The sequence below is a fragment of the Maudiozyma barnettii genome (genome assembly GCF_903064755.1).
Source record: "Maudiozyma barnettii strain CLIB 1767 genome assembly, contig: KABA2_01, whole genome shotgun sequence".
NCBI classification, from domain to species: Eukaryota; Fungi; Ascomycota; class Saccharomycetes; order Saccharomycetales; family Saccharomycetaceae; genus Maudiozyma; species Maudiozyma barnettii.
In genome coordinates this window covers 675,413-703,124 of record NW_024545238.1, presented here as the reverse complement: position 1 = coordinate 703,124, position 27,712 = coordinate 675,413, and the positions used below count along the sequence as shown (strand labels likewise).

General features: G+C 31.5%; 10 protein-coding genes across 10 annotated transcripts; 5 read left to right on the top strand and 5 right to left on the bottom strand.

Moving 5' to 3' along the window:
- Positions 1 to 851: 851 nt before the first annotated feature.
- Positions 852 to 3,056, top strand: NTO1 (Nto1p; the record flags this gene model as incomplete). Its single annotated transcript, XM_041548244.1, has 1 exon — positions 852 to 3,056. The coding sequence occupies one exon, from the start codon at positions 852 to 854 to the stop codon at positions 3,054 to 3,056; it is 2,205 nt and encodes a 734-aa protein (XP_041404178.1).
- An 88-nt stretch (positions 3,057 to 3,144) lies between these two features.
- HTS1 (histidine--tRNA ligase) lies at positions 3,145 to 4,806 on the bottom strand (the record flags this gene model as incomplete). The annotated part of the gene is made up of 1 exon (XM_041548243.1): positions 3,145 to 4,806. One exon carries the CDS (start codon positions 4,804 to 4,806, stop codon positions 3,145 to 3,147), a length of 1,662 nt encoding a protein of 553 aa, XP_041404177.1.
- Positions 4,807 to 6,293: 1,487 nt separating this feature from the next.
- Positions 6,294 to 7,844, top strand: ARP7 (Arp7p; the record flags this gene model as incomplete). Its single annotated transcript, XM_041548242.1, has 1 exon — positions 6,294 to 7,844. One exon carries the CDS (start codon positions 6,294 to 6,296, stop codon positions 7,842 to 7,844), a length of 1,551 nt encoding a protein of 516 aa, XP_041404176.1.
- Positions 7,845 to 10,596: 2,752 nt separating this feature from the next.
- On the top strand, positions 10,597 to 11,712 carry GLN1 (glutamate--ammonia ligase; the record flags this gene model as incomplete). Its single annotated transcript, XM_041548241.1, has 1 exon — positions 10,597 to 11,712. One exon carries the CDS (start codon positions 10,597 to 10,599, stop codon positions 11,710 to 11,712), a length of 1,116 nt encoding a protein of 371 aa, XP_041404175.1.
- Positions 11,713 to 12,858: 1,146 nt separating this feature from the next.
- Positions 12,859 to 14,325, top strand: VMA13 (H(+)-transporting V1 sector ATPase subunit H; the record flags this gene model as incomplete). The annotated part of the gene is made up of 1 exon (XM_041548240.1): positions 12,859 to 14,325. One exon carries the CDS (start codon positions 12,859 to 12,861, stop codon positions 14,323 to 14,325), a length of 1,467 nt encoding a protein of 488 aa, XP_041404174.1.
- Positions 14,326 to 16,692: 2,367 nt separating this feature from the next.
- Positions 16,693 to 16,923, top strand: SPO24 (Spo24p; the record flags this gene model as incomplete). Its single annotated transcript, XM_041548239.1, has 1 exon — positions 16,693 to 16,923. One exon carries the CDS (start codon positions 16,693 to 16,695, stop codon positions 16,921 to 16,923), a length of 231 nt encoding a protein of 76 aa, XP_041404173.1.
- A 416-nt stretch (positions 16,924 to 17,339) lies between these two features.
- ERV2 (flavin-linked sulfhydryl oxidase) lies at positions 17,340 to 17,987 on the bottom strand (the record flags this gene model as incomplete). Its single annotated transcript, XM_041548238.1, has 1 exon — positions 17,340 to 17,987. One exon carries the CDS (start codon positions 17,985 to 17,987, stop codon positions 17,340 to 17,342), a length of 648 nt encoding a protein of 215 aa, XP_041404172.1.
- Positions 17,988 to 18,590: 603 nt separating this feature from the next.
- On the bottom strand, positions 18,591 to 19,073 carry KABA2_01S06754 (N-acetyltransferase family protein; the record flags this gene model as incomplete). Its single annotated transcript, XM_041548237.1, has 1 exon — positions 18,591 to 19,073. One exon carries the CDS (start codon positions 19,071 to 19,073, stop codon positions 18,591 to 18,593), a length of 483 nt encoding a protein of 160 aa, XP_041404171.1.
- A 1,461-nt stretch (positions 19,074 to 20,534) lies between these two features.
- Positions 20,535 to 21,314, bottom strand: KABA2_01S06732 (uncharacterized protein; the record flags this gene model as incomplete). The annotated part of the gene is made up of 1 exon (XM_041548236.1): positions 20,535 to 21,314. The coding sequence occupies one exon, from the start codon at positions 21,312 to 21,314 to the stop codon at positions 20,535 to 20,537; it is 780 nt and encodes a 259-aa protein (XP_041404170.1).
- Positions 21,315 to 23,388: 2,074 nt separating this feature from the next.
- SUM1 (Sum1p) lies at positions 23,389 to 26,397 on the bottom strand (the record flags this gene model as incomplete). The annotated part of the gene is made up of 1 exon (XM_041548235.1): positions 23,389 to 26,397. One exon carries the CDS (start codon positions 26,395 to 26,397, stop codon positions 23,389 to 23,391), a length of 3,009 nt encoding a protein of 1,002 aa, XP_041404169.1.
- Positions 26,398 to 27,712: the final 1,315 nt, after the last annotated feature.

Sequence of the window (27,712 nt, the reverse complement as noted above, 5' to 3'; positions counted from 1 at the left end):
TAAAAACAAACCAAAATATAAAATGTATTGTTCTAAATATACTTTAAAAAGGTGGTCTAACCTGATATATAGAAACTAACGATAATCACTGGGTAAAAACTGTACTACTCAATGTAAAAGAATGTATACTTCTTCAGATGTGTTACTAATGTTGACAAAGTCGTATTATTTTCTATTGGAAGCTGTTGAAGTAGAAAGAATTAACCTGTCTCAAGTCAAAAAATAAAATACATTATGTGAAGTTTACGATATTCTGTTATTACATTCAAGAAAACTGAAAAATAATGAAATTCGAGAGCGTTCAGTTCGGGTACCGTCAAAGTCAAAAAAATTGAAATTAAAACAAGGCGCTATGTTCAGTTTATCTAACAAAAACTGCACAACATTTTATAATTAATATTATAGTAAGAGTGATTGTGTAACTAATTACACTGCCTTGTCTGTATAACAAAGGGCATACATTTTGATATTAGTGTCATTACTATAGTGTCGTTGAATATATATATGTATGTATTTGTTTCGGAAGTATACTTGAACTGTCTCTGTCTGTTGTCTTATTGCCAATTTCTCTTCTTAAAGGTCCCCTGATGATGATCCCTGTCTAATAATATTTAATTGTAAACAAAAGAAAAACTGAAAAATATAAATTAAAGAAAGAGACCAAATAAGAGAAATTAGGATAAATAAAGGGTACTCTTTAAAAGATATATCTATATATACACCCATCGCAAGTACTTTTTGGAGGAATTATACAGTAGATTAAACTTCATCGTTGGCATCACAGTTTGTTTATGTTTATGTTTTAGGTTTTTGTTTTTATTGTGACTGCAAACTGAAATCCTTTTGGAAATATGACAAGTAATGGAAAGGATGATGGTCCAAAACTGAGAGAAGAAAATAATTACAAAGAATTTTATCCTTCTCTTGATGATACACAATTAATTCCATTAATATTCGATGTTGAAAGTGTTACAGGTTTAAAATTACCTGAATTTGAAGAATCTTATAATGATAAATCAAAACATACAGTAATCCAATATAAACAAACCATTATCGATGGGAAAATAAATACAGAACCATTAGTTATTGGCAATACAGTGGCAAATTTCCATAAATGTAAATTTGATATTTCAGAATTAGCTAAAGATATCGAAACAAATACAAAAACTATCGAGATGGAACAACAACCCAAATCATCGAAGAAAAGGAAAATATCAACACAAAAGACTCATCGGGAACAAATTGACAATATGGAATTGTCATCATTATCATATATGGTTAAGATACGGCATGATTCCAGCGAACAAAATCAAGTATTTAATATGAGGGACCTTATTCGAGATTCACCAGGTTTGAAAAATTTCAAGATACAGTATGACATGGATGAACAGGATATCTTATTTATCAGACATTTAAACAAGTTATATCCAGATCTAAACCTAAATGATCTTCAATTTGAAGCCCTAATATCTATTCTAGAGTTTCAATGGTCATATATGCAATCTCATTTCCCAATCCCAGCTCCACCATTAGCATCCTTTGAACAATTATGTTCAGTTTGTAACACAGAAGAGACCACAAGTAACATTATTATATTTTGTGATTCGTGTAATGTGGCAGTACATCAAGATTGTTATGGAATATTATTTATACCCCCAGGCCCATGGCTATGTAGGCCTTGTATTCAAAAAAATTTAACTTTAACTAAACCATATTGTTGTGTTTGTCCCGAGATTGGAGGACCATTGAAACAAACTTCTTGTGGGACATGGGTTCATGTTTGGTGTGCAGTATGGGTTAGGGAATTATGTTTCGGAAACTGGCATTATTTAGAACCTGTCGAAGGGATTGAAAAAATACCTGCCTCAAGATGGAGATTAGTATGTTCTATTTGTAAATTGAAACGCGGTGCATGTATTCAATGCAGTAATAAGAATTGTTTTACTGCATTCCATGTATCTTGTGCAATGAAAGCAGGGTATCAAATGACTCATTTAGTTACCGGATCTTTAGCAGAGATGGCACTCGGTGGTGAAAATTTGGAATGTTTTTGTGATAAACATTCAGTTACTATACCAGGTGTAGAAGATAGAATTCAGGAACAAAAAGATGAGGTTCATGAGTTAAATACATTTGATCTTCTCGATAATACAGTAACAGGCAAAAAACATAGTACCTTAGATGATACTATATCGAATATTAGAAAATTTCCGATTGCACCGATGATATTTGTTAATCAGTTACAGTCTGTTTTATCACAGACTGTAACTAATAATAATATTTTGCGGAATGCTAGTCTAGATATTTGTAAATATTGGAGTCTAAAGAGAGAACTTAATGACGGTGCCCCATTATTTGAACCAGCTAATGTTAACATTTACTCGTATGACCTTCTTGATAATAACCAGATAAATGATAGACTCGCCTTTTGTAAAATTCTTTCTCCTGATTTAATGTCTTTAAAAGAATTATCAAATTTAGTTTATGACAGAAATAATATTTTAATCAAAAAAGTGGCGACTGATAGGTTGATTAATGATATAATTAAAGATCCTGAGCTTTTTACCTTGAATAATATCATAATAAAAAAGTTTATGTCAAGTGATATATTTAAACAATTGAAATATTCAGTTGAAGAGTCGAAATTTAAGGATGTGTTGAGGATGTGCGAGGAAAGGCATTTTAACAGTATTTCAGATTTTTATTCAATAATTAACCAGATGTTTAACGAAATTTCAGAATCTCCAGATACAAGTAGAGTGCTAAGCAAAAATGTTGAGAAGGCTAGAGTAGCCTTGGGAATTACGCCATCATCAATGGTAAAAGATAGTTTTCAGGATATGTTGAAACAGGATTTCATTATACAAGATTCTCTAAATATAGAAGAGTTGCAATGGAAATCTTTCCTTGCAATGAAGAATGAAGGTTTAAGTGATGTAGAAGAACTTGGCGATTCTGATAAATCACACTTAGATGATATATTAAACGGTAACTCGACGAATGCTAGAACAAAAATTAAAAGAAAAACCAGAAAACTTCGATCAAGGAGAAAATAGATGGATGGATACACATAAGGTAAAATTTGTAACATTATATATACATATAGGCATTAAAATATTTATTGAATAATTATTTTCTATATTATTATAGACCTCTAATCAAACGACTAACTTCATTGACACCATCTTCATGAACTTGTGATAGTTTGTCTTGAACAATAGCAACAAATTCGTTCGCATCAACCAATTCACCATCATCATCAGCAAATTCAGGACCTAATCTCTTTATACGTAATTTACCTTCAGCATATTCTTCTTTACCTAGAATGACAGCCAATGGAGCACCGGACTTTTCGGCAGCTTCGAATTGTTTTCTTGGATTGGCCTTAGATTTGTATACATACTCAGTTTCGATACCAGCATCCCACAGTTGCTTAGCAACCTTCATTCTTTCTGGTAAATAACCAGTCCAGTCCTTACCACCACCAAAGGCCATAACGAAAACTTGTGTGTAGATTGGTTTAATATCAGCTGAAGTCATTCTTTGTTTAATCAGGGAGAAGATTCTTTCAACACCGAAGGAAATACCAACACAAGGTATTTGGGAACCAGATTTCTTACCTGATGCTTGAGCAAACATATTAACCAAGTTATCGTAACGACCACCAGCGGCAATGGAACCAACACCAACGTATTCAGAAGCGTCTTCAGAAGATTTGGACTTTTTCTTTAATTCGGCAGCATTTTCTGGGGCAGCAGAGGCAGACGTTACAGCTTCATAAATCAGACCAGTGTAGTAATCTAAACCTCTAGCTAGAGATAGATCGAAGGAAATGAAATTGTCAATACCAAAGGCTTCAGTATATTTCATCAAGTTTTCCATTTCACTCAAACCTTCAGAAGCCTTTTCGTTAGCACAAATGGTAGGATCCTTGGATAAAACACCGTAAACTTCTCTTAGAGAACCATTCAACTTCACATATTCACCGATCTTATCAGCGGTTTCTTCAGTTTGGCCCTTGTCAACAACTATTTCCTTCTTGACAGCTTCCCATGGACTCTTATCTAATTTATCGACAGCAGAAGAAATTTTTCTAACATCTTCATCACTAACACCAGAAACTTGGAAAATACCATCTAGGATCTTTCTGTGGTTCAATTTGATCTTGAAATCGTGAATACCTAGACTTGTTAAACCTTCGACAATAATATCCAAGATCTCAGAATCTGGAACCATTGATTCGTAAGCACCAGCAACATCAAAATCACATTGATAAAATTCTCTCATTCTACCTTTAGTCATGGCAGGTTGATCTCTTCTATAAACCTTAGCAATATGATATCTTTTAATATTTTGAATGTTGTTCATTGCAACAAATCTTGCGAAAGGAACGGTTAAATCATAACGTAAAGATGTTAGTTCACCACCTTGATCTTCCAAGTTATAGATCAATTTGGAGTCTTCACCGTATTTACCAGCCAAAATCTCTCTCAATTCAAAGACTGGAGTGTCAATAGTTTGGCCACCATGTCTCTTAAATAGGTTTGATAAAGTTGTGAAAATTGCTTCTCTGATGACCATATCGGTTTCAGACCAATCCTTGGTTCCCTTTGGAGTCTTCAACGAGACTTGTAACTTGGATTTCTTACCCTTACCAGGTTTTTGTTTGTGTTGTTGAACTGGGACATCAGCAGCTGGAGTTGCTGGATTAGTAGTAGCTTGTTCAGACATTCTTTGATAGAATATTGTTGATAATGTTCGTTTACTTGTTAACTGTAACGGCAAACCAAACACTCTCTTGAGCATAATAAAGAATAAAAAGAATAAAATAAAAAATATATACAAGAAAAGAATATATGGATTTATTGAAATTTCACATATAAGCAAATGCACAAAACTAAAATTGATAAACAGGAAAAGCTATGAGAGTCTAAATCGAAACATCTCAATCATGAATGCAACGATGAGATTACAATATGAGTGTATAAACATTATAGTATTTACTTCCTTCCACGCACACGTTTACCAGTAGCAAAAAGATGTCACTGTATGAATAATTTTTCATCCTTCGTCGACAGCATTAAACTCAATATTTTTCACTTCTTGCGATGACTGAAAAAAGAAAAAAATTTGCAAATTTTTGACTCGACCAAAGATCACTTATTACGATATGGATAAGCGTGAATGGTCATCTTCCCACAATGGTAATTGAACCTAACTTGGCATTGCAGTTATAAGACTAAGGGCAGCCGATATAATATTGATTAAGCAACTTGTTATTAAACTCGACACAATTGGGTTTTTTCTATTTATTTAATCGCGACACAGGGCTAATGGGAGGTCAATGAACACTACATTACGAGAATGATTATGTTAGTGTTATTGGGATGAATAAAAGACATCTCTTGATTAAATAAGAACGTAATTTATATATATTTTTTTATGTTAGTGATATTATTTCAACAGGTATTATCTTTTTTTTCTTATTAATTACAATACTTGGGATAAAATATTTTGAAAAGGACAGAAAAAAGGAATATCGAAATTAATTTAAGCCTACTAAATGATAAAATATGCCGGAGTTGACCCCTTTCCGTAAACAATCGTCTAGGATGATACTTCTCAATATAGAATTTCTAATAAAACCTTTTATTGTAACAAACGTTATAATACGAATAAACATCTCTTTTATAACTTTCTTGGAGCAGTCATATCAATCCTCAAATCTTAAATATCTTAAATAGGTTTTAAAATAAGGTTAAACAAGACGACGTCTTGCAAGAAACCTTTTGTAAAGAACAGACTTTTTTAATATATCTAAGAAAGAATCATAAAGATACATGAAATACATTAGAAATTTTAATATAAATCTTAAAATAATAATACTAATGTTAAATTCGTAATGAAATGTGACAACTTTTATGTCAACATTATCATTCTTTTAGAAAAAGTCACGGGCTTGAGGCAAAAAAATTTCGTAGTTTTCGCGGTGATCGCCAATTTTTTTGAATCGAGTAAAATAAGCAATCAAACACTAAGGTAATAATGGCTTGAACAAGAAAACAAGAAACACGTAAGAAAACAAGAATTAAAGGGAAAGAAAGAAGGTTATAACAGAATTATAGAGTTGCAAAGCAAGAATTTTATATTACATTTGTTTCAAGTATAATATTTTAGTCTGTTGATCTTTTTAAAGTGGCAAGTTTTTCCTTCTCTTATTTTTTGAAACGATATTGAATAAAGTCAACAAACCGAATTGAAATTAAATTAAACAACCAAATAAAACGTAAACAATGTCACATCACAAGAAATGTGTTGTTATTAAGATTGGTTCTCACCATACAATTGCTGGTTTTAATAACACTGAATTACCTCAATGTATTTTACCTTCGAGTTATTTGAAAAAAGGTTCAGATGAATATATATTTGGTACAATTTCCATGTTAGAAGAGGCCATAGCCAAAAAGGATAAAGACACTAATGAAAATCTAGAAGTATTTACTACTGTAGATGAGAATGGGATTCCATACAACTGGTCAGTCATCGAACAACAATTGAAGTATATTTATGATACTCAATTGAAATGTGATCCTCAAGATTTACCATTGGTTATTACTGTTCCACATTTGAAAAGTGAATTAGCCAATAAAGTTCTTGAAAGATATTTTGATTTAGCGTTCACCAAATTGAATGTTCCTGTATTACAAATCATTATTGAACCATTGGCGATCGCGTTAGCCATGGGCAAGACCTCTGCTTTAGTCATCGATTTAGGAAGTTCCGGTTGTAATGTTACACCTATTGTTGATGGTACAGTCGTCAAGACTAGTGTTATGAGATCTAGATTTGCAGGTGATTTCTTGGATTACCGAATCACTCAAAGAGTAGAAGATATCGTTAAAAAGAAGAAGAACAGTTCTTCATCTTCAGAAGTAATAGATGCAGAAGGCGATATTAACATTTCTACAGAGGATAATAATTCATCAAACTACAAGGATTCTGTTGATGTTTGGTTGGAAGCCAATACTTGGATTCATGATTTTAAAATGAATATGTTACAAGTAAGTGATAAAGAATTACCAGAATTAGAAAGGTTTTACAAAGAACAAGCAGAGATGCAAATTAGACAACAAGAACAACTACAACAATATTCCACCAACAATGCCGAAGCCAAGCTTGATAGTGCTGCAATTGCGTCTATTCAGAACAATAACCCATTATTGCAGAAGAAGAATTTCTTATATAAATTGTCAAACCAAACAATATCATTAGAATCTCGTCAATGTTATGAATTGGCTGAATCATTGTTTAATCCAAGTATGATATCTGATAAATATACCAAGGAGGATGGACTTGGAGAAATAATAGGGAAAGCCATTAAGAAAGCTGGTGCTAGTGTTAGTTCTGTCGGAACAAATACCATTGGTGCCCTCGGTGCGTCTATGACTATTCAACCAATGAATACTCAATCAAAGAATAATATTTTTGGTAATAATAACGATAATAGTAATAATAATAATAACAACAACGTTGGTATCAATTCCTTAGGCACCACAGCCACAACACCGGAATATATATATTCAATGTTATTAACCAATATTATCGTGACAGGTTCTACATCATTAATTAATGGTATGGAGCAACGTATTATCAAAGAATTATCTACACGATTCCCACAGTATAAAATCACCACATTTGCTAGTCAAATAACGATGGATCGTAAGATTCAAGGATGGACTAGTAGTGTCTCAATGTCTAATTTACCATCATGGGAGTTAGCTAAATGGTATACCAAAGCTGATTATGAAAAGGAACTTAATGGTGAGGCTGCCAATGAGAAATAATTGAGTACATATATATAAAGATAAATAAATATATAAAAAAAAGTAAAGAACATATGTAATAATAATAAGAATAATATAAGCAAAAAAGTTTTTTTTATATTTTACCTCCTTGTTGAATAAAAAATAATTTCGTAGACAAAGATATTATTTTCAGTGAAGTATAACATTATATTTCTACTGACAAGATTTGTTAAGGACAACAATAACGAGAATCCTTCTATTAAAAAAAAAAAGGAATTGCAGATTTCTATACGTAATATCAAAACAAGTTATTCTTGTTAATCTTTTTGACATATTCATTAAAAAAAGAAAATCAGAAAACAACATCGATTTTGTTCAATAAGTAGAATGTTCGAAAATAATAATCATTCTCTAAAGATTGATTATTATAATGTAACTTTCTTGCCTTAATTTGGTAAAATGAATGATGCAAATGCTATGGCATTAAAATTTATTCAATATTAAAGTCTATTAAGATCATTATAAAAAGAAAGAAAGATAGAACAAAATAAAAGAGACAACCTGAAAGGGGAAATATCTTATTGATAACGTCAAAAAACATATGATAGAGTCACAAGTTATGATATTAACCTATCTGTAAATCAGAAAGTCTTCCTTCTCTCCTGTAAAACCAAATACAAATTAAAATAAAATAAAATAAAATAAAATAAAATAAAAGACCGATGGAGATAATAAAATAATAAGATCTCTCTATTGAAATAATAATAAAGCAGGTCCCTTTAATAACAGACAAATTCCCTATATAATACAAATAAAATACAACTAAATTGAATAAATTGAAATAAGTTACATAACTCTGGCGTATTATTTGACATCACCAATACAATCCTTATTTACCCATTGGGCATTCGTTAAACGTAAAATTTAAAAACATTAAGAAGAAGAAGAAGAAGAAGAAGAAGAAGAAGAAATGTATAGTAATCAAATGTACATATTACATTGCATTATATCTTGGTAACTAAAAATAATCAGTCAAATAAAATCATAAACAAAAACATTTGTGACGTTATCTGTTTGATCAAAACTTAAATGACAAACGGCGTTGTCGAAATATCATGCACACTACCGGGAAATAGAAAATAAAACATAAAATATATATATATGTATTATGTATGTGTATGTGCGAAAAAGATAGCTTAAAATGAATGACCAGACTAATCAAAGAGGCAAACAAATTATATTGAACGGCAACCGTTCTAAGAGAGATGTCTCAAGTCCTTTACTATTGGCATTATTATTATTATTATTATTCCGTGCAATCAGCAAAAGACAATAATAACACGCACATTAAAGTGCTGATATATCTTATGATCATTAATCCCTTATTTCTTATATTTTTATTATTATTGTCCTTTCAATCGACTTTTGTCTCTCCTTCCATTATATCTGTGGAGTGAGTGCATGGGACACTACTTTCATGTCCTTCACTGGGACAAATGTAAACATGGGTGATGCTCTCCGAATTTCTTTTTTTGTGTTGTCGCTCGCATTTTAGAAGCCACTCTGGCTCGATCAGCCAAGAAAAATAAAGAGTACTTGAACGAGTCAAACGTGCACGTCGTATTAGATGACACTGCATATTCAAGGAAAGCAGTTAGTTCTTTTGACCCCCTTTCACATGTTTAATAACTGAATGGAAAACAGAGCCTCATCGAAAAAAACAAAATAATAAGTCGTACAATGGAAACAAACCGTCGCACAACAATCTTGTACAATATTTTATTTGTGAAATACTCAAATCTGTATGTGGACAGGGTCTGCACGTACCAAGTGACATGACCCTTATTATGCGGTATTTAATTAATTAATTAAAAATAATACGCACAATAATTAGCGACACACACAAACCAGGCTATTATTAGAGATGGCTTGTTGTTATAATTTGTCTTCTCGTTTCTTTTCTTTTCTTTGTCCTCATTTAGCCCCCTCCCCCCACACATAATAGTCATAGGGCCATCCTTCCCGATCTGTTCACATTTCCACACAGCACTTACCGCAGGTCATCGACCAAAAACGTTTTCTTAATACCTATTTACTTAGCAGATAATTTGTCCTGGTCTCGGAGCCCCATTTGTCCTTTTTCCTTACTCTCGCGCTCGCTCTCTTTGTCTTTTTTGTATACATTTAAGATTAGATTACTTAACTATCATATGGATACACGGACATTTTTCTTCTTTCTTCTTGATAAATTACACAGAATTTGACGCGAGGGACCTATGTTTCTTTCTTTTTGCATGATAGATACAATATTTACTACAATACAGAACACGGACCACTAAAAGATTTTTATCGTCTTCTTTCATACAGTCATCACTAAGGATATTGAGTATTGTCATGATCATCACCAATTTTTAGATTAATTAATTATCTTTAATTAAACAATAAATTAATCATAATTAGATAAGTAATTTGTTTTATTTTATTTTACAAAGAAGACAAAAACAGATGTTAATTTAATAGTTATATCTTCTTTTTTAAAATATATATATATAGACATAGTTTTGAAAAGAAACATTAGAAATCAGAATTAGTTTCCTTAATTTGAAAGTTTATATTTTATTATAAAAAATTTAAAGTACATCATCAACCAAGAAAAGATATACATCTAACCTTCATTAGATTCAAATACTTTAACAGCGTTATTATTTATTTGTTTCCCTTCATTTTTATAAACAAATATAATTACTCCTTTTAAACAAACCCACACACAAATAACAATAATTAATTAATAATGTCTGACGTTAGTATTGAAAAGACTCAAATTCTACAAAAATATCTAGATCTAGATCAAAGAGGTAGAGTAATTGCCGAATATATTTGGATCGATGGTACTGGTCATTTACGTTCAAAGGGTAGAACTTTAAAGAAGGCTATCACTTCTTTAGATCAACTACCAGAATGGAACTTCGATGGTTCTTCTACTAACCAAGCTCCAGGTAGCGATTCCGATATTTATTTGAAACCTTGTGCTTATTACCCAGATCCTTTCAGAAGAGGTGATAACATTGTTGTTCTAGCTGAATGTTACAACAATGATGGTACTCCAAATAAATTTAACCACAGACATGAAGCTGCTAAGCTTTTCGCTGCTCACAAGGATGAAGAAATCTGGTTCGGTCTAGAACAAGAATATACTTTGTTCGACATGTATGATGGTGTTTACGGATGGCCAAAGGGTGGTTACCCAGCTCCACAAGGTCCTTACTACTGTGGTGTCGGTGCCGGTAAAGTTTACGCTAGAGACGTCATTGAAGCTCATTACAGAGCTTGTCTTTACGCTGGTATTGAACTTTCTGGTATTAACGCTGAAGTTATGCCATCTCAATGGGAATTCCAAGTTGGTCCATGTACTGGTATCGACATGGGTGATCAATTATGGGTCGCTAGATATTTCCTACATAGAGTTGCTGAAGAATTCGGTGTTAAGATCTCGTTCCATCCAAAACCATTAAAGGAAGGTGACTGGAATGGTGCTGGTTGTCACACTAATGTCTCTACTAAGAATATGAGAGCCCCAGGTGGTATGAAATACATTGATTCTGCCATTGAAAAATTATCAAAGAGACATGCTGAACACATTAGACTATATGGTGCTGATAACGAACAAAGATTAACTGGTAGACATGAAACTGCTTCCATGACTAACTTTTCTGCTGGTGTTGCCAACAGAGGTGCATCCATCAGAATTCCAAGATCTGTCGCTAAGGAAGGATACGGTTACTTTGAAGATCGTAGGCCAGCCTCTAACATTGACCCATACTTAGTCACTGGTATTATGTGTGAAACTGTTTGTGGTGCTATTGAAAACGCTGACATGAGTAAAGAATTCGACAGGGAATCTTCTTGAGTTAAAATGATTTTTTAAAATTATTTTTACCTCATAAATTTAACTCTTCCTATTTTTTTACTTAAATATTCATGACTTCCTGTTGTGTTTCCCTAAAAGAACAACAACAACACCCCCCCACTATAACGAACTCTTTTACCCAAAGAAAATAAAATATAAAAAATGATACACTTTTACAAAATATTTATATATTTTATTTTTTTTCCTTTTATGTATACTAAGTTATATCATAACATAATAATTAACATATATCTGCATTATATAAATCATACAATTAATAAATTTTTTTAATCAATTTTACTAATATTGTTTTTGACGTACTAATAAGTCTCCGACTTATGTTCATCAAGATATTACTAATTTATACATTCTAATATGGCTATACATGGGCGTGCGTAATACTATAATAATGGGTATGTAATTGTTCGTAATGACTTTTTTTAATCTTTTTTTGATGCCTTAAATTTGACAATGTACACTTTTACAAGCACTGCATTCTTTTCAAAGTTATAGAAACAAGACTCTAGATGGGTCTAACCAGTTCAGAGGTTCCTGTAAGCAAATTTCTTTGTATTATTAGTTGTAATCTACATATACATGTCGAGTTTCAAGTATAACGTTGAGGTACAGTGATACGATCTTTAATCTTTAATCTTGAAAATATATATATATATTTTCTAATTGAGTAACCTCAGCTCCATCAAAGGTTCTAGGTTCACTAAATATTTCCTGTCACCCATTACCCTCACTTTAAGTTTTTCTGGGTTTGGTTGCACCAAAAATCGACAAAGGAAAAATGTCTGAGATATTGTTTTTTTCTAGTATATTTTGCACAGAAAACGCGGATACTTTCAAAGCGGTTGCAGCAACTTGAAAAAGTGGCTGCTTAGTTAACCATATTTTAAAATATATACTGAAACCAAATAAGAAATGGTACTTAAGAAGACAATCTTATAAGGTGAATCGACCCATTATCAAGTCAAAACACATCGTTAATAACATTTGAAAACCATTTTTAATTGTTAAAAACTTATCAACGTTCAAACTTTTGCTATAAAACCAGGAAAATAGACTAATTTTTTTATTATTTTTTCAGTATTGCCAAAATTTTGTTTTTAAGATAAGAAGTGATACAACTCAATTATAATGACTACAGAAGCCAAAAGAATCCTATTGGACAGTACCCATTTTACTGAAATCCGTAATGCTATCCGTTCTCGTTCGGTTGCTTGGGATGCTTTAGCTAGAGCCTCTGAAATTAGTGAAATAGATGCCGCTGTTGCTAAAAAGCTAGAAAATCTTATTGTGAAAAATAACGGTACTGAACATGACTTAGAGACCTTGAAGATCAATGAGAACGTTATCTTACCATTACTACATCTACTTGCTACCTCTAGCAACACTGATTCCATCAAATCTGTCTTAAATTTGATTAGTGAACTTTTATCTTGCGATGTCACTCACATTGCCAATGACACTGTTGAATTTTTTGAAAAGAACCCTGATCAATTGAAGAACTTGTTTGATGTTTCATTTATTGAGTCATATGACCAACAAACTATTCTAATATCATCCTTTAATATTGTTTCTCTATTAGTTCAATTTTCTTCAAAGGCTAATGAAAGAATGGTTAAACAATTATTAGATAATCAAATATTCATTTCTATCTTACAAAATGTCAATGAAATGGAAACTTGTTATGTTACCATAAGAGAATTACAAGAATTATGTACCATTCCAGAATATCGTCAATTAATTTGGAAACAAGAGGATAAAATCTTACCAACTATTTTTCAAATTATTAGAAGATCCATTAATAATAAGAATAACTTACCATATGATCATAACAGTAATCATGATGGTAATGATAATGTTGTTATTGTTAACACTAACACCAACAACCTTGGTATTCAATTACAATATTACTCCTTAATGTTAATTTGGTTATTAACTTTTGACAACCAAATTGCTAGTGAGATTACTATTAAATACTTAAACGAATTTTTAAATTTATTGAAATTGATTAAGGTAACCATAAAGGAGAAAGTTACAAGAGTTTCTATTTCTATCTTATTGCAGTGTTGTTCAAAGCCGGTTAAAGGTCATAAGATATTTATTAAGAATTTAATCTTACTTGGTAATGGTATTCCAACTTTAGATAGTTTAACTGGTAGAAAATATTCTGATGAAGAATTAAGAGAAGGTATTGTTAATTTAAAGGCAATTCTTGATGAAGAATATAATGAATTAACATCTATTGATGAATATACTGCTGAATTAAATTCTAAATTAATTTGTTGGTCTCCACCTCATATTGACAATGGATTTTGGAGTGATAATATTGATGAATTTAAGAAAGATGATTGGAAATTATTTAAACAATTAATTTCTTTATTAATTGAATTTAAAGAAAAAAATACTGATAAAGTTATTATTCAAATTTTATTAAATGATATTACACACGTTATTGATTATTTACCAGAAAGTATTGATGTTTTAAATAAAATGAATGGTAAAGTTGTTATAATGGAATTATTGAATAATAGTGATTCAAGAGTGAAATATGAAGCTCTAAAGGCTACTCAATCTTTAATTGGTTACAAATTCAAATAAGTTAACATTTTTTAATTTTCTAAACCAAATGATACGATGAGGCACTAAAAAAAAAAGAAAACATAACAAAAAAAAAAGAAGTAAAATAAAATAAAATAAGAAGATATACACCAAATAGAAACAAATGAAGAATAAGGGATTCACATTATTCCCAGTATATACTTAATTTAGATCTATATTAATCAGTGTATTTTCTATTTCTATATTACATACATATAATTGATACATTAACATAAGAATAAAATATAATATATTATTATTATCCGTAAACAAGATTTATCACATATTTCTTTACTTTTCAAAATAAATAGTAAAAGTTACGTAATCTGTAGGTACTAACTACCATTACACATAAATTATTCTTTGATTATTCTGAAAACAATATTGTATCACCCTTATTGTCATTTATATTGAGAAGAGTGGCTTATACATAGACAGGAGTAGTGAGTGATAGTAATGAAGGAAAAAATGTCATCAGGGGTAAGAGAAACAGATAATACATTATTATTATGTAAAGCAATTAAGAGAAAATAAATGTGATGAAGGTACTTCGTGGTCAATAAGCTAAAACAGAAAAATAACTGAATGGCATTTGTCAGCCGCCTCCTTCCTTTCATTCGGAACTCCTTTAAAGAACCTAAATTAAGACGTCACTTCTTATTCTGTTTTGTTGTATCCTTAACTAAACAAAGTTAAATCTGCGGCTGTTACTACTTCTCCATATATAATTTTTCAATAAGGTAAGAATTACTAAGGGCACATAAATACGACCGGCTGAAGGAAATAAGAAAAAAAAGGAGATAGAGGAGGGTGAGTGGCTGTAATATGTTAACCTATTTATTAAGAGCCTAATTTCTAATTTGTTCTTCATTTCCGCGGCTTGTATATGTCACTAATTTTATTATGATCGGTTGTATCCCGCTTCCCTCCTCTTTCGCTGTTCCTCCCCCCGTCCCATCCCTCCCTTTCATAATATTGTATGAGAAAGAATCTCTAAATTTTTGGGCATCACTCACTCGTTCCTAATGATATAAACTTTTTTGCCGTCATCCACCTAAAATATATAGATGATAGAGATTATCATTTCTCACTGAATGACCCGACGCCACAATTAATCTTTTCGGTAGTTTCCGCTCGACAAATTAGAAAGAGGGTCGGTAAAATCCGAGTACTCTTTCAACTAGTGCACTAAAAACTATTTATCACCTAGATATTTCGTCATTTGCAAAATCCTTTCTCCTTTCCCCTATTTTCTTTTTTTTTGATGGATAGATGGATAGATGGAAAAGGGTACATACGGTATTTAATGTGCGTCAGTTACATTTCGTGCGAACGTTTGTTATAAGATCTTGGTCACGCACGAATGGAGTTCATGAAAGATAAAGATGAAAGATACTAAAAAGTAAAAGCAAAAAATGTAGCTCATGTCCTACAAGGGCGTTCTTAGTAGAACCTGATAGAAGGAAACAGACCGTCAGACAAAAATTTCTTTGAAGGCAAAAAGTAATTACTGCCAGGAATTCTGTATAAATTTTGTAACTTGCTGCTGTCATGCATTTTTAAAAGGTTGAACAGGACCAACTCCGCACGGCCGAACGCATTGAAAAACTTCAATCTTTCTCTCTTTTTTGCTCCTCCACTCACCCGCACGAACGTGAAAGAGAAAATCAGAGAATTATAACCTCGCACTTTAAGTACCGATCAATTCATTAATAATAATTTTCTCGCTTTGTATGACTAACTCTATCGCTAATGAGAATATAATACTAAAATTTATTTGGTTTTCTTCAGCCTAAATGCGCAATCGCTCCCGCAAGAATGGAATTAGTAATTTTCAACTATTTCCCACAAGAATAGAGAGAGAGAGAAGGCGCACAGTCTCGCACGATCGCACGCTTTTTTCAAAGAAAAATATATTCATGACCGATGATGGATGAGGAGGAAAAGATGAGAGATAAGAGGCGGAATTTGTAATACAAAATCGTTTTTGATCATTCATGTACGTGATCTCCCGCTCTATATCATTTTCTCCTCTTTTAGTACTTACTTTAGAAATTATACAACTTTGACATCATCATAATTTAGTTTTTTTACTTACAAATTATTCTTTTTTACACCTCTTGCTCATATTAAAAATTGACGATATGAATATATGTATATTTTTGAAATATCGTAGAAATGAATTTTTTTAATCATATATAAGGACTGATAATTCTTTCCGTTATTCCATTTCATTAATTGTTATTTCTTTCAATCTTATGTCTTTACTTATATAATTTATAATAAATATATCATCAACAACAACAAACAATAGTTTATTGCTACATAACCAACTTTCACACAAACAAATCTAAAAAATACATTAAAATGGCTTTCCTAACTCTAACTTCCGAAGTTTCTCAACCATTCGTCATTCCATCTCTTTCTCCAGTTTCTCAACCAAGTTCAAGAAAGAACTCCGATGCTAGTGTTAAAGACATCGATGAAATTGACAGAATATTATCTAATGGTAACCTAAGAGATTCTGCTATTGTTGACGGTAACGCTGTTAACTCTAACTCTAACCGTTCTAGAAAAGGTTCTTTGAGTTTGTTATAATTTAATTTAATTGGATTGATTTACATATACTAAATTATTAGTTAAGTTAATCAATGGTTTGGCATTATTATAACAAATTTTTTGCTTTTTTCAGCAAAACAAAAATACTCAAGGCATTTATGACATCATCTCAATAAAGTTTTCACAACGATTGTCATATTTTTATATTCATTAATATTCTCAAGAACGCATTTTTATTCTCATATCATAACAACAACAACATAAAGTAACATTTTTTAAATACCTTTTTTTAATAATAAAAAAATTTAGTTATATAATTTGACTTTTGTTATTATTATATATATATTTTTATAAACTTTTTTAATTAAAAAATAAAATAAAAACAATTTAAAATATTAAAAATTTGAATTCTTTCTTTTCTATTTTAACAATAAAATAAATGACCCTACATAGTTTTATCCTAATTGTTTTTCTTCTCTATTTAATGTAACTTTATCAAGATCATTATATTCTATATTTTGATTAAAATCTTGCTCAGTCTGTTTAAGATCTTGTATTAATATTGAACAATCGTATTTAATTTTTCCAAGTCTTTCATTCACTAAATTATGAATATGACAACCCCATTCAATATTAATAATTTTATTAAGATTTATTGGTAATGGATAGTTTTTAATACTTTGCAAAAACAAATTATTTGGTGTATTTTGCTGATCTTTTGAACATGGATACGTTTCTCCCAAAAGATTAATCCAATCAACTAATTTATCTCTTTTCTTTAAATCATCATTATCATTCATATTAACATCAGGAAACATTTCCATTGTTACATGGAATGTCTTCCATGTAACTCTACCAAGTTCCATATATTTTGGATCTTCATTCTTAATCATGTCTTGTTCATTTGTATATCGTAATGAATCATCATTGGAACCGTTGAAATAATTATCTAAGTTCAATGATTTGAAAAATATTTTACTATGTGGTATACTTCCATCTAATTCTCCAGATGATAATAATGTCCATGTAATGATTAAAAACATTAGAGCTATGATTCGATATACATAATCCTTATTTGCATTACACTTGTCCCAAAGACTCATTATATGTTCATTCTTATTTGTTATTATCACAGATATAAATTCATTCAACTACAAATGTCGAATAAAAGGTTTATGTAGCTGTATTTTTTTCCAAGTCTTAGATTAGTTTTGAACCTCTTTTTGCTTACGAGAAGTGGTAGTCATTTGAACTTTCTTCAATATTTTTTGTTTGTTTTATTTGTTTTCGACTTTTTTTCCTTTCCCTTACATCACTAACGCATCGCACAAGATATTTAATAATTTAAATTCGATTATTTATCAATTTCTGGTATTGAATCTTACCTGAACAAAGACCTCGAAAGATTGTTGGATGCTGTGCTATTTTCACCTTTCTTTAACTCAACAAAACTTACATACAATTCTTTACTACAGTTTCCAATAGTACTCAGTATTACTCCAATATTCCTTAAAAATTCTAGATGAAAAACAACAGAAAACAAAAATACAAAAATGCAAAAATATAATAGCACCCCAAGAATTGGTTATTAGTTTATGTCTACTTCATAATGTATATTACGAACCAACTATATAGAATCATAACGAATAAAAAAGGCGAAAATATTGGTACTTGAAATACAATTGATTATTTTTTCTCATATATTTTCAATAACCGTCTCTTTTATAGATCCTCTTATGAGTTAAAGAGGCAACTTTAGTGTACAACAATTGTGCACGATGGTTGAAATGATCAGTATTCCAATAAACTGCTGGTGTGCCCATCTTATCTGCTTCACTGTAGACAAATTCTATCAGTTTTCTACCGACACCTCCAACTCTGAATTCATCATCGACAAATAAATCATTTAAATATGTTTTATCTTGAATCTGCCACGTAGATGGATGTGTGAAGAAATCAGTGAAACCAATGGCTTTTTCGATACCAGTAATTTCATCCCGTAGAAATGCAAGTGCAGACCACATTTTCACTTCCGGATCAATAAATCTATCAAAATTGGCCTTTTCAATCCCATCAGGGAGTTTTGGATCCTCATAGGTGGCAATAAATTTCTTCCATAATCTTACCCAGTCATCTCTATCCTTTTCTTGTACGTATCTTACGATAATATTTTTCTTCACTTCAGTCATATCTCTTTGAACTATAATTGGAATATTAATATCTGATATGTGAGTACAATTAAGAGTCAGTTCAAAATTTTTCTTTTTGTAGGAATAAAGATTTTAAACTCAAGTAGACCACTCCAGAATAGTATCTAAATATATATATTTTAATTGAGTTTTTCTCTCCTTATAGTCACCCAAGCAACGATAGTTAGCCGTTGTTCCACATCTTAGATAAGTCATCAAGAAAAAAAAGTTGATGAGAAAGGCAAAAAAAAGGAGACAAACGATATAACAATGCACATGAATATGAATTTAAAATACAGTATGAAAAAAAAGGTTCAATTCTATGTGGTTTATATATAAATTGTAATAGTATATAACTGTATGTCCCTTTAACAATTCAAGTCCCTTGTCTGTAGTAGTATTTATTATACTGATGAAAGAAAATCGTACATCACACTCTGTATCTTACTATTGGTCATAATAGCCAATTTAATAAAAGTCTATTCAAATTACCTTGTAATTTGTTTACATAATACAAGCCTATATCAGACAGATAATAAAAAACTAAAATATCCAATCAACGGTTGCTGTTGACGAGACATATGTGTTCACGTCCATTCAAACTAAGATTGTCTTTTATCAACAACCGATAACGATATCAAGAGAGTTAATCAATGAAACTGTCGCTCTTGACACTATCTTCAAATATTACTTTTTTCTTCTTTTGTGTTGGTAAGCGCATATTTGCTGGTACGTTCTTGAAACCGTTTCACAAACTCTTCTGATAATATATTGGTGAAATAATCAAGTAGACGTAGAATACTCTTGAATTGTCCATTTCTATATGAGATATTTTACCACGCTTTGGTTTTTTTAATCTCTATACACACTTAGAGACCATACATAGCTGTACCTGCTGTTAAACAAACTGAATCCCACACTTCTTTAATCCCATGAGTAAAAGTTATATTAATATTTTCGTTTTCGTTTGCTTTTTATGTTCTCTTTGAATTTGGTTTATATATATATACATATACATATGTGTTAACAAGGTAAATTCTAATCTTTTTTTTATATATAATAATATTCAACGAAATAATTATATAAGTGTCAATTATGTGGAAAGTTCTTTAAATAAACTTTGAATTAGGAATTGTAACATTGGTGTATCATATTACGTTATCCTTTTATTCTATAAATATGTGAAAGATAGATAAATATATTATAGTATCTATCTTTTCTTATGGGTATTATAATGTATAACAGAAAACACTCGGTTTCTAAAATGTATCGTCAACGAAAAAAAAACTAACCGAGGGGAGGGGATGCAACCTATAACTAATTCCTGAAAATTGTAATATCAACTAAATTTTTCTCAAAAAAATCCAAAGATATGATTTTCAAGAACGACCATCCCAATATGCAGTAGTGAGAAATTATCTTAATGACCTTATTTTGAAATAGCAACTTAATGATAAAATCTTAAACAGTTGTGTCATAAGATGAAAAATTTAAACAATTCTCCATTTCGAAACTCATATTTGTAGTATCGGAGTTACGAACTCTACGGTAATCTCTATCAAACTCAAAACTCTTAATTTCTTCTGTACAGTAGGCTTTACCGAATGTTATAGGACTCTCAGGTATTTCTGAAAATCCTATACTGGAACCATTATAGATATTGCTCGAGACTTCTGTGATTTCATCCAAATCATTCTCTGTATCTAGTATGGCATTTTTTTTAGGTATACAGTCACTACCCATTGCAGCATCAAGGTTTGCATGAAATATATGTTGAAAATTGAATGGCGTGCTAATTACTTCTTTCTTCTTTTCTGAAGATACGACATTATTATTCCATTTTTTTTTCAATTTTCCTAACAATTTTCCTCTTAGAGAGGTCAAATTGCTAGACACCGATTTAGAGCTATTCGATCTAGTTATATTACTTGTATCTGTAGTCAGTATATCATTTTCTGGAGACGGATATCGATACAATGAGAACCGTTTCTTGTTGGATCCAGTAAGGCTCGAAGGAAAAGTTGGAACTTTTTCACTTAATGGACTTACCGGAACTGTTCGAATGCTTTTGTTAACCTCATTATTATCCATCATATATATCTTTAAACTTCCATCTTCTTCGTCATCTCTAAGAAATTTTTCACTTTGAAAATTATATAACTTTTCACTATCCTCATCTTCGTCTAACCAAATAGAACTTATATGTGGAATTCTAGACTCCATAGTATTATTTTGATTCATTGTTATTATTTTTGTATACAGTTTTATATATCAGCACTAAAGAAGTATCAAAATATAAAAAGTAATAATAAGGCAAGTATGGGTCATAGTCTTTGTTTTTAATAATCAAAACTGGAAGTCTAGAAAGAGTTTACCATATATATATATATATATATACTCAAATTAACCTGAAATTTTTAACTTTTCTACAACATATGCTATCTATTTTTTTTTGGATAATACAATTAAATGAAGTAGACCACTTCAAATAATAAGATGATAAATAAAACTCTGTATTACTGTGAAGTGATTCCAATGCATCATGTTAGCTACGCAAAAAAAGATATGACCAGATAATATAATGCTTTGTTCATCTTCCACCTTTTTTCTATTTTTCCATTTTCAAGTGCAATAGCTGATAAGCTAAAGTTTTACTGTACTACGAACTCGAGCCACTTTCCATTGACTACCTCTTCAAATAACTCTGAGAAACTCCACTAAACTCAAGAACAATCGATTATTCTTAATTCTCGAGTGTCAGTGTGTTACTCCACCACGCAAAGAGTATGAAATTAGATGGGGTTAACAATACAGTACATGCAGAGAAGTTGGACAGAGAATGCACTATTTTTCATTTTTTGTGGTCGTTCTAAATATTTATGTGAATGTATTCGCCTTTCAATATAAACGTGAAGTGATTAAAACATTATTCACACTAAAAGAGGTGTAGTGGTGCCATGTAACCTAAATTTTAAAAAAAAAATTCCTACTTGCCTCTCTTTATTTTGTTTCCAAAGTTCATTAGGAAGAGGCAGATACGTCCGTATTCTTGTTGTAACTCTCGAGATATCGAAACTTTCTAAGAAGAGGAACGTTGAATGATCGTCTTAGAAAGTAATAGAGACTCTCGTCCGTTTCATAGTAGAGTCGGGTGCACCAAGCCGATAGTTACTTGTAGAACATATCCTAAGACCCAGAACTCCATGCTATCGAAAGAAGGACAATAAATCCCACCGTGCTAAGAAATTAACGTATAATTTGTTCTTGAATTCTATTCAAGAATGGCTAGCCCACCAAACTCTTTAAACTATTCAGTTTCCCACGCTTATCCCACAATAAAAATTAATGTAAAATTTTACAATAAAATTCTCCACGGGAATAAGTTTAAATAAGGTCCCTATACCTCTCTTCGAGAAAAGTTAGCATGATCTTCCGAAAAAGGCTGCGGGGAGTTCAGACCAGTTACCGCATTAGGAATAGTGATTGATATTTTTTGAAAAAAAAATTACCGAAATAGATGGGAGTGAAAAAGCAATTATCGAATATCACTAGTTGATTATGAAAGTTTTTCAGAAAAAACTTGCTATGCAAATTCTTTTCCGTCGAATGTCTACCTCAGACAGGGCACTGTTTCAAGCGAAAAGAACAATAGGGAAGGGAGCTACCAACAATGGCAGCTTTTACAATCAAATATCTAGTGGGTAAAATGGAACATTCTTCACCATAAGATAAAACATGAAACAATTTGTAGTGAAATGATCTACATATGTTATGACCGATAAGAACTCCACCGGTTTATGTTTTTCAATTAAACACTCCGGCATTTTATAGATACAGATGTACTTGAAGTTAGAAATCCAGGGCTTCGTATATTGACCTCGAATTCTACTAAGAAATATACCCCATTGAATGAGAATGTATTAGCCATATTTTGGCCTGAGTTATAACCATACAAAGAACATCAACGTTTCAAGTTGTGGTATTTAGAGTTATGGTCAAGAATGTAAGCGTAATATGAATTTCATTACACAAAACAGTATTATTCATGAGTCAAAACGTCTCTTAATTAGTTTTACATCATGACATGCTATATCCGTTATCACATATCAAAGGTGTGTGTGCACCAAACTCTCAAGGTATATCGAGATTATATCAATTCACTTCTCTAGAGATTAAACTTGAACTATATAGAGCCACACACAAAAAAAAAACGTCATGTATTGTTATATATTTGTAACCGTATGGGTTTCATTACATATAGGTTAGACATATGAATTATACAGCCCAACACAATGTTCACAATCATTCCTATTTACTATTTCGTGTGTTCCGGAACGATAACTTGGGATGACTTGACTTGCCTATTCATTGTACCATCATCTAGGAAATCAAATACCAGCAAATTGTCAATCACTTCATTTATATTTTCTTCTGTGATCTTTGTACCATCATCTAAACTATCTCCCAAAACAGGCAGTTTAGAATCCTTGGGGAACATCCACTCTCTCCACTGAGAATCTGTCTTGTAACATAGATCGTATAGAATCATCTTTAATAGGGTAATATGATTATAAAACCATGAAACAGATCTATTGATGAATATCCTATAGTTTTCCATCTCCTTCACAGCATGTAACACAGTGTAGTTTGGAAATCCTCTCTTATCTCTCGACTGATCTCTCCAGAATTCAAATAATGCAAATAATGCCTTTCTCCGCTGCCACGTTCTCTTTGATTCCCTTAACTTCAAACCTAACCTAATTAATTTATTTTCCCATCTGAACTCCATCAAAAAATATTCCAAAGAATTAACATATTTTTCTGTCAATGTCGTCTTTCCTAAGATATTAAATGCCACTTCTGTTTCTGTGGATACCACATTCTTGAATGAGAGTGAATTGCTACGATCTTGTTTTGGTAATGTAGCAACTATAAATCCTTTCCCATTATCCTTCTTCATATTTCCCTTTTTTGTTTTGAGAAGCTCTTGTTCCTTGGCAATAAATCTAAACTCTAAATAAGCTCCAGTTGTAATTGGAACCTTTGGAGAATTACGGCGGAAAAAGAAACCATCCCTACATACCAACTCAATTGGTGCGCCAAGTAATAAAGTCGTTTGATAGTCAGTCGCGGCAGGATGACCAGAAGAGCCCTCATGTATTATGGTCGCATCTTGTGGTCCCTTACCACCCTTTGACTCGTTTACAGATCTATTTCCTAAAGGAATGACTGATGCCATGCTCGTATTCGTTCCTGGAAAAGGTGTTGTTACTTTAGATTCAATGGTTGACGCTTCGGAAGGTGGAGGAGAGGAAGCCATTGTTTTTTTCTTTTTTCCCGATTTACTTTGGTCATTATTTTCGTATTCAACGGGCTCTAGTATAGATCCGTCAGCAACCTTGAATGTCAACGAATTGGTTCTTCCCCTCTTTCTTGGGCCAATTATATAATCGTTACCATTACTATCTTTGACTTCACCAGGTGTAGTAAGTAACCCTTGACCCTTTTTAATACCTTCTTCATCAAGTTCTGATGGTTCAAGGTTGCTTATCTTCTTAGATACAGAAGTATCAGTACCATTTTCATTTTTACCAGGATGAGAACCCTCTGGAGGTTCGTTATTCGAAGAATTTTCCCTACGAGACACTATATCAGACCCTGGCATAATTGCTTCATTAATAGGAGGTCCGACATGCGACCCACCTACGCGTATATTATCAGGGTGAGACGACAGAGTTAATACGCGCATACGTGTTGATGCAGGTGCTGATGATATTTTGTTTGAAGTTAATTTTGGGGTTAGCATCAATAGATCATTTGATTTCTTGTTTTCTATGGCAAAAGAATTCATCCTCCTTTTCTTTTCTTCATCTCTCATTGCTTGTAATAATTTTTGATTTGATTTGATAAACGATTTAGCTCTGTCTCTATCATTGTACTTCAAACTCACTAACATCTTTTCACGAGGATCACGTAGTTTCTCTAACTCCCTTTGTTGCCTATTTAGCTCTGAGTTTGTTTGTTTTCCATTACTGGCTCGTTCTTTCTTGTCCACCTTTTCTTCATCTGTGTTTGAATCTACATTTACACCACCAGCAGTTCCAGTTTCAAGTTCTTTGTATGCATTGCCATCATTATCGACATTCTCACTTTGACCTTCTTCGTTATCTACGTCTTTATTCTCTTCTCCTTCTGAACCATTCCCATTATCACCTTCTTCAGCACTTGAGTTGCCATCTGAAACCACGGAACTGGGATCCTGAAATTTTGCAGTGTGGCTTCTTGTAGCATAACGACTGGTATTAAGAGGGGTTATCATCGGTGTTGCATCGACCGAAGTTTCTGTAGTATCATATTTATTGATTATTTCATTTTTCACAGTTTTCGGATCATTGTTTTCTATTAAATTTAATTTTACTTTAATGTTGGGGTTTACCACACCAAAATGTTCCTTTTGGAAAATGTTGTTTTCTTCTTCTTCTTCTTCTTCTTCTTCTTCTTCATCATTTGTTGTTGTTATTATGACAGTATCTACTGTTCTCTTTTTTGGAGGTCTTCCTCTTCTTTTTTTGGGTGTTGGTGAAGAGAATGTCACATCTCCAGCAGATTTTGACAATCTAGCAGCTGCAGCTGCCGTAGCAGAAAAAGAAGTATTATTTGCAGGAGTTGCACTTGCACTACGAGTTGGGGGTGAACCTATAGTCTTCGACATTTTTCTCGTCCTTATGTTATTAGAGGTGTTTGTTATCGGGTCAGTGAAATATCTTTTTGATTTTGGTATTGTTACATCACCAGAAGGAAGTGAAACTTTGCCATTTTGTGGTATTGGTGCTATTTTTTGAAATCCATTAATGTCTCGAGTATAACGACCTGATGAAAGATCTTTCCTAGGTCTTCCTGGTCCTCTCCTAGAGGTCATTAATGAACTATGGGATATGCTAGTAGTGGATAAAGGTTCTGATGAACGTGTTGATACCACAGTAGGAGACACAGAAGAGGATTGTAATTTTGTTACAGTTTGAGTCAAGGATTGTAATTTTTCATTGATGGTATTAACAAAAATATCAGTATTCATCTGGTTTTTCAAAGCATCTTCCAATTTATTTTCCAGGACAGTTTGATTGTAGGAGATGGTTCGTAAGGTGTCCAAAAGATCTTTCACAGAACCGTTTACTGTTGTATCTCTAGAGATGATTAAAGCTTGCATTTCTTCATGTTGCTCTTGTATTGAGCGAACTTCTTGTTTTATATCATTCAATTCTGTAGTAGTGTCATTCACAGCAGCGGTGATATGTGAAATTTCACCAATATTTGTCGCTTTCATTATTCACAGTTTCTATTAAGAGTGATTGATATTTTCAAAATAATATTTAAAAGAATGTCAATAATTGAAATAATAAAAGAAAATTAATAAATTTGGAATTATATGGTTCAAATTATAGTAATAATGCTATTTTTGACTGTCCTCTTTTCTCTTCGTAAAATGAAAATTAAATTCTAACAGATGTAATAGAAATATAAGTGAAAAAAATCTCCTAATTTCTTTGATTATGTTTCAATATATTTGGATTTATTCAGAGAAAAAAAAGTTGATAAATTATAAATGACAAAAAAAGAATAAAAATAAATATTAAATCACAATTTTAGACCCGAACCAACGAAAATAACTAAATTCAATAGAAGTAAATAAAAAAATAAAAAGCGTCTCTATAAGTAGTTCAACCTAATAGATATTTATCACCAGATTTGAGTAGAGTATGTCTGTATTATTTCCTGTTTAACTTTCTCTTGTTTAATATTCTTTTGATGAGGTTTGTTTTGTTTCGTTTCGTTTGGTGTCAAAATCAACAAAATCCCAGCTTCGCCAGAAAAAAAAAAGTTCAAAAAAGTTCAAAATTTCAAAGAAAAAAAAATATTAAATAATTGAATTACAGTCAATAAAGGTGTGTGACCTCTTATACAATAACTACGAATAATGATTGGGATACAAGTATATATTGAATAATATAGAGTGTTAAAAAATAATTTTATAATGCGGAATGAGATAGTTGCGGAGGTAGAATAATGTATATATATCGCTTGCTTTACATATTTCTATTTACGCTGTTCTTGTCACTTACAAACACATATTTTGCGTTCATTTTTCCATGACAAAAAGGGATGTCTTCACCAATGAGAGAAGGGGATACCGTAAAACAAAATAAAAAGTCGTGCTACAGTAAACAACTAGCAATAAAATCAACTACGGTATAATGATAAACTAATTTCAAGAGACCAACATGTTAATAATATTTATATAACGTATATATACACGCTGTCACCCTGATGATGTCGCAATTCAGAATTATAAACATTCACCTGACACCTTCTTTTCCCCACAACGATATCTGTAACGTTTCCTCATATTCGCATAAATATTAACCACACAATCAGTCGATATAATAATATATAAAGATAACAATCTCAATTTGTCATTCCTTGGAATATATACGTATTGTACATATGTCTCTGGCTTTACTAACTGAAATCATAGTACTCTCTTTCTATTTTTCATTATGTGGCGCATAATTTGAAGCAGCGAAAAATTTCGTTCTGATAAAACATCATTTGTGACGGTCAGATGTGAAAAATTTTTGTAA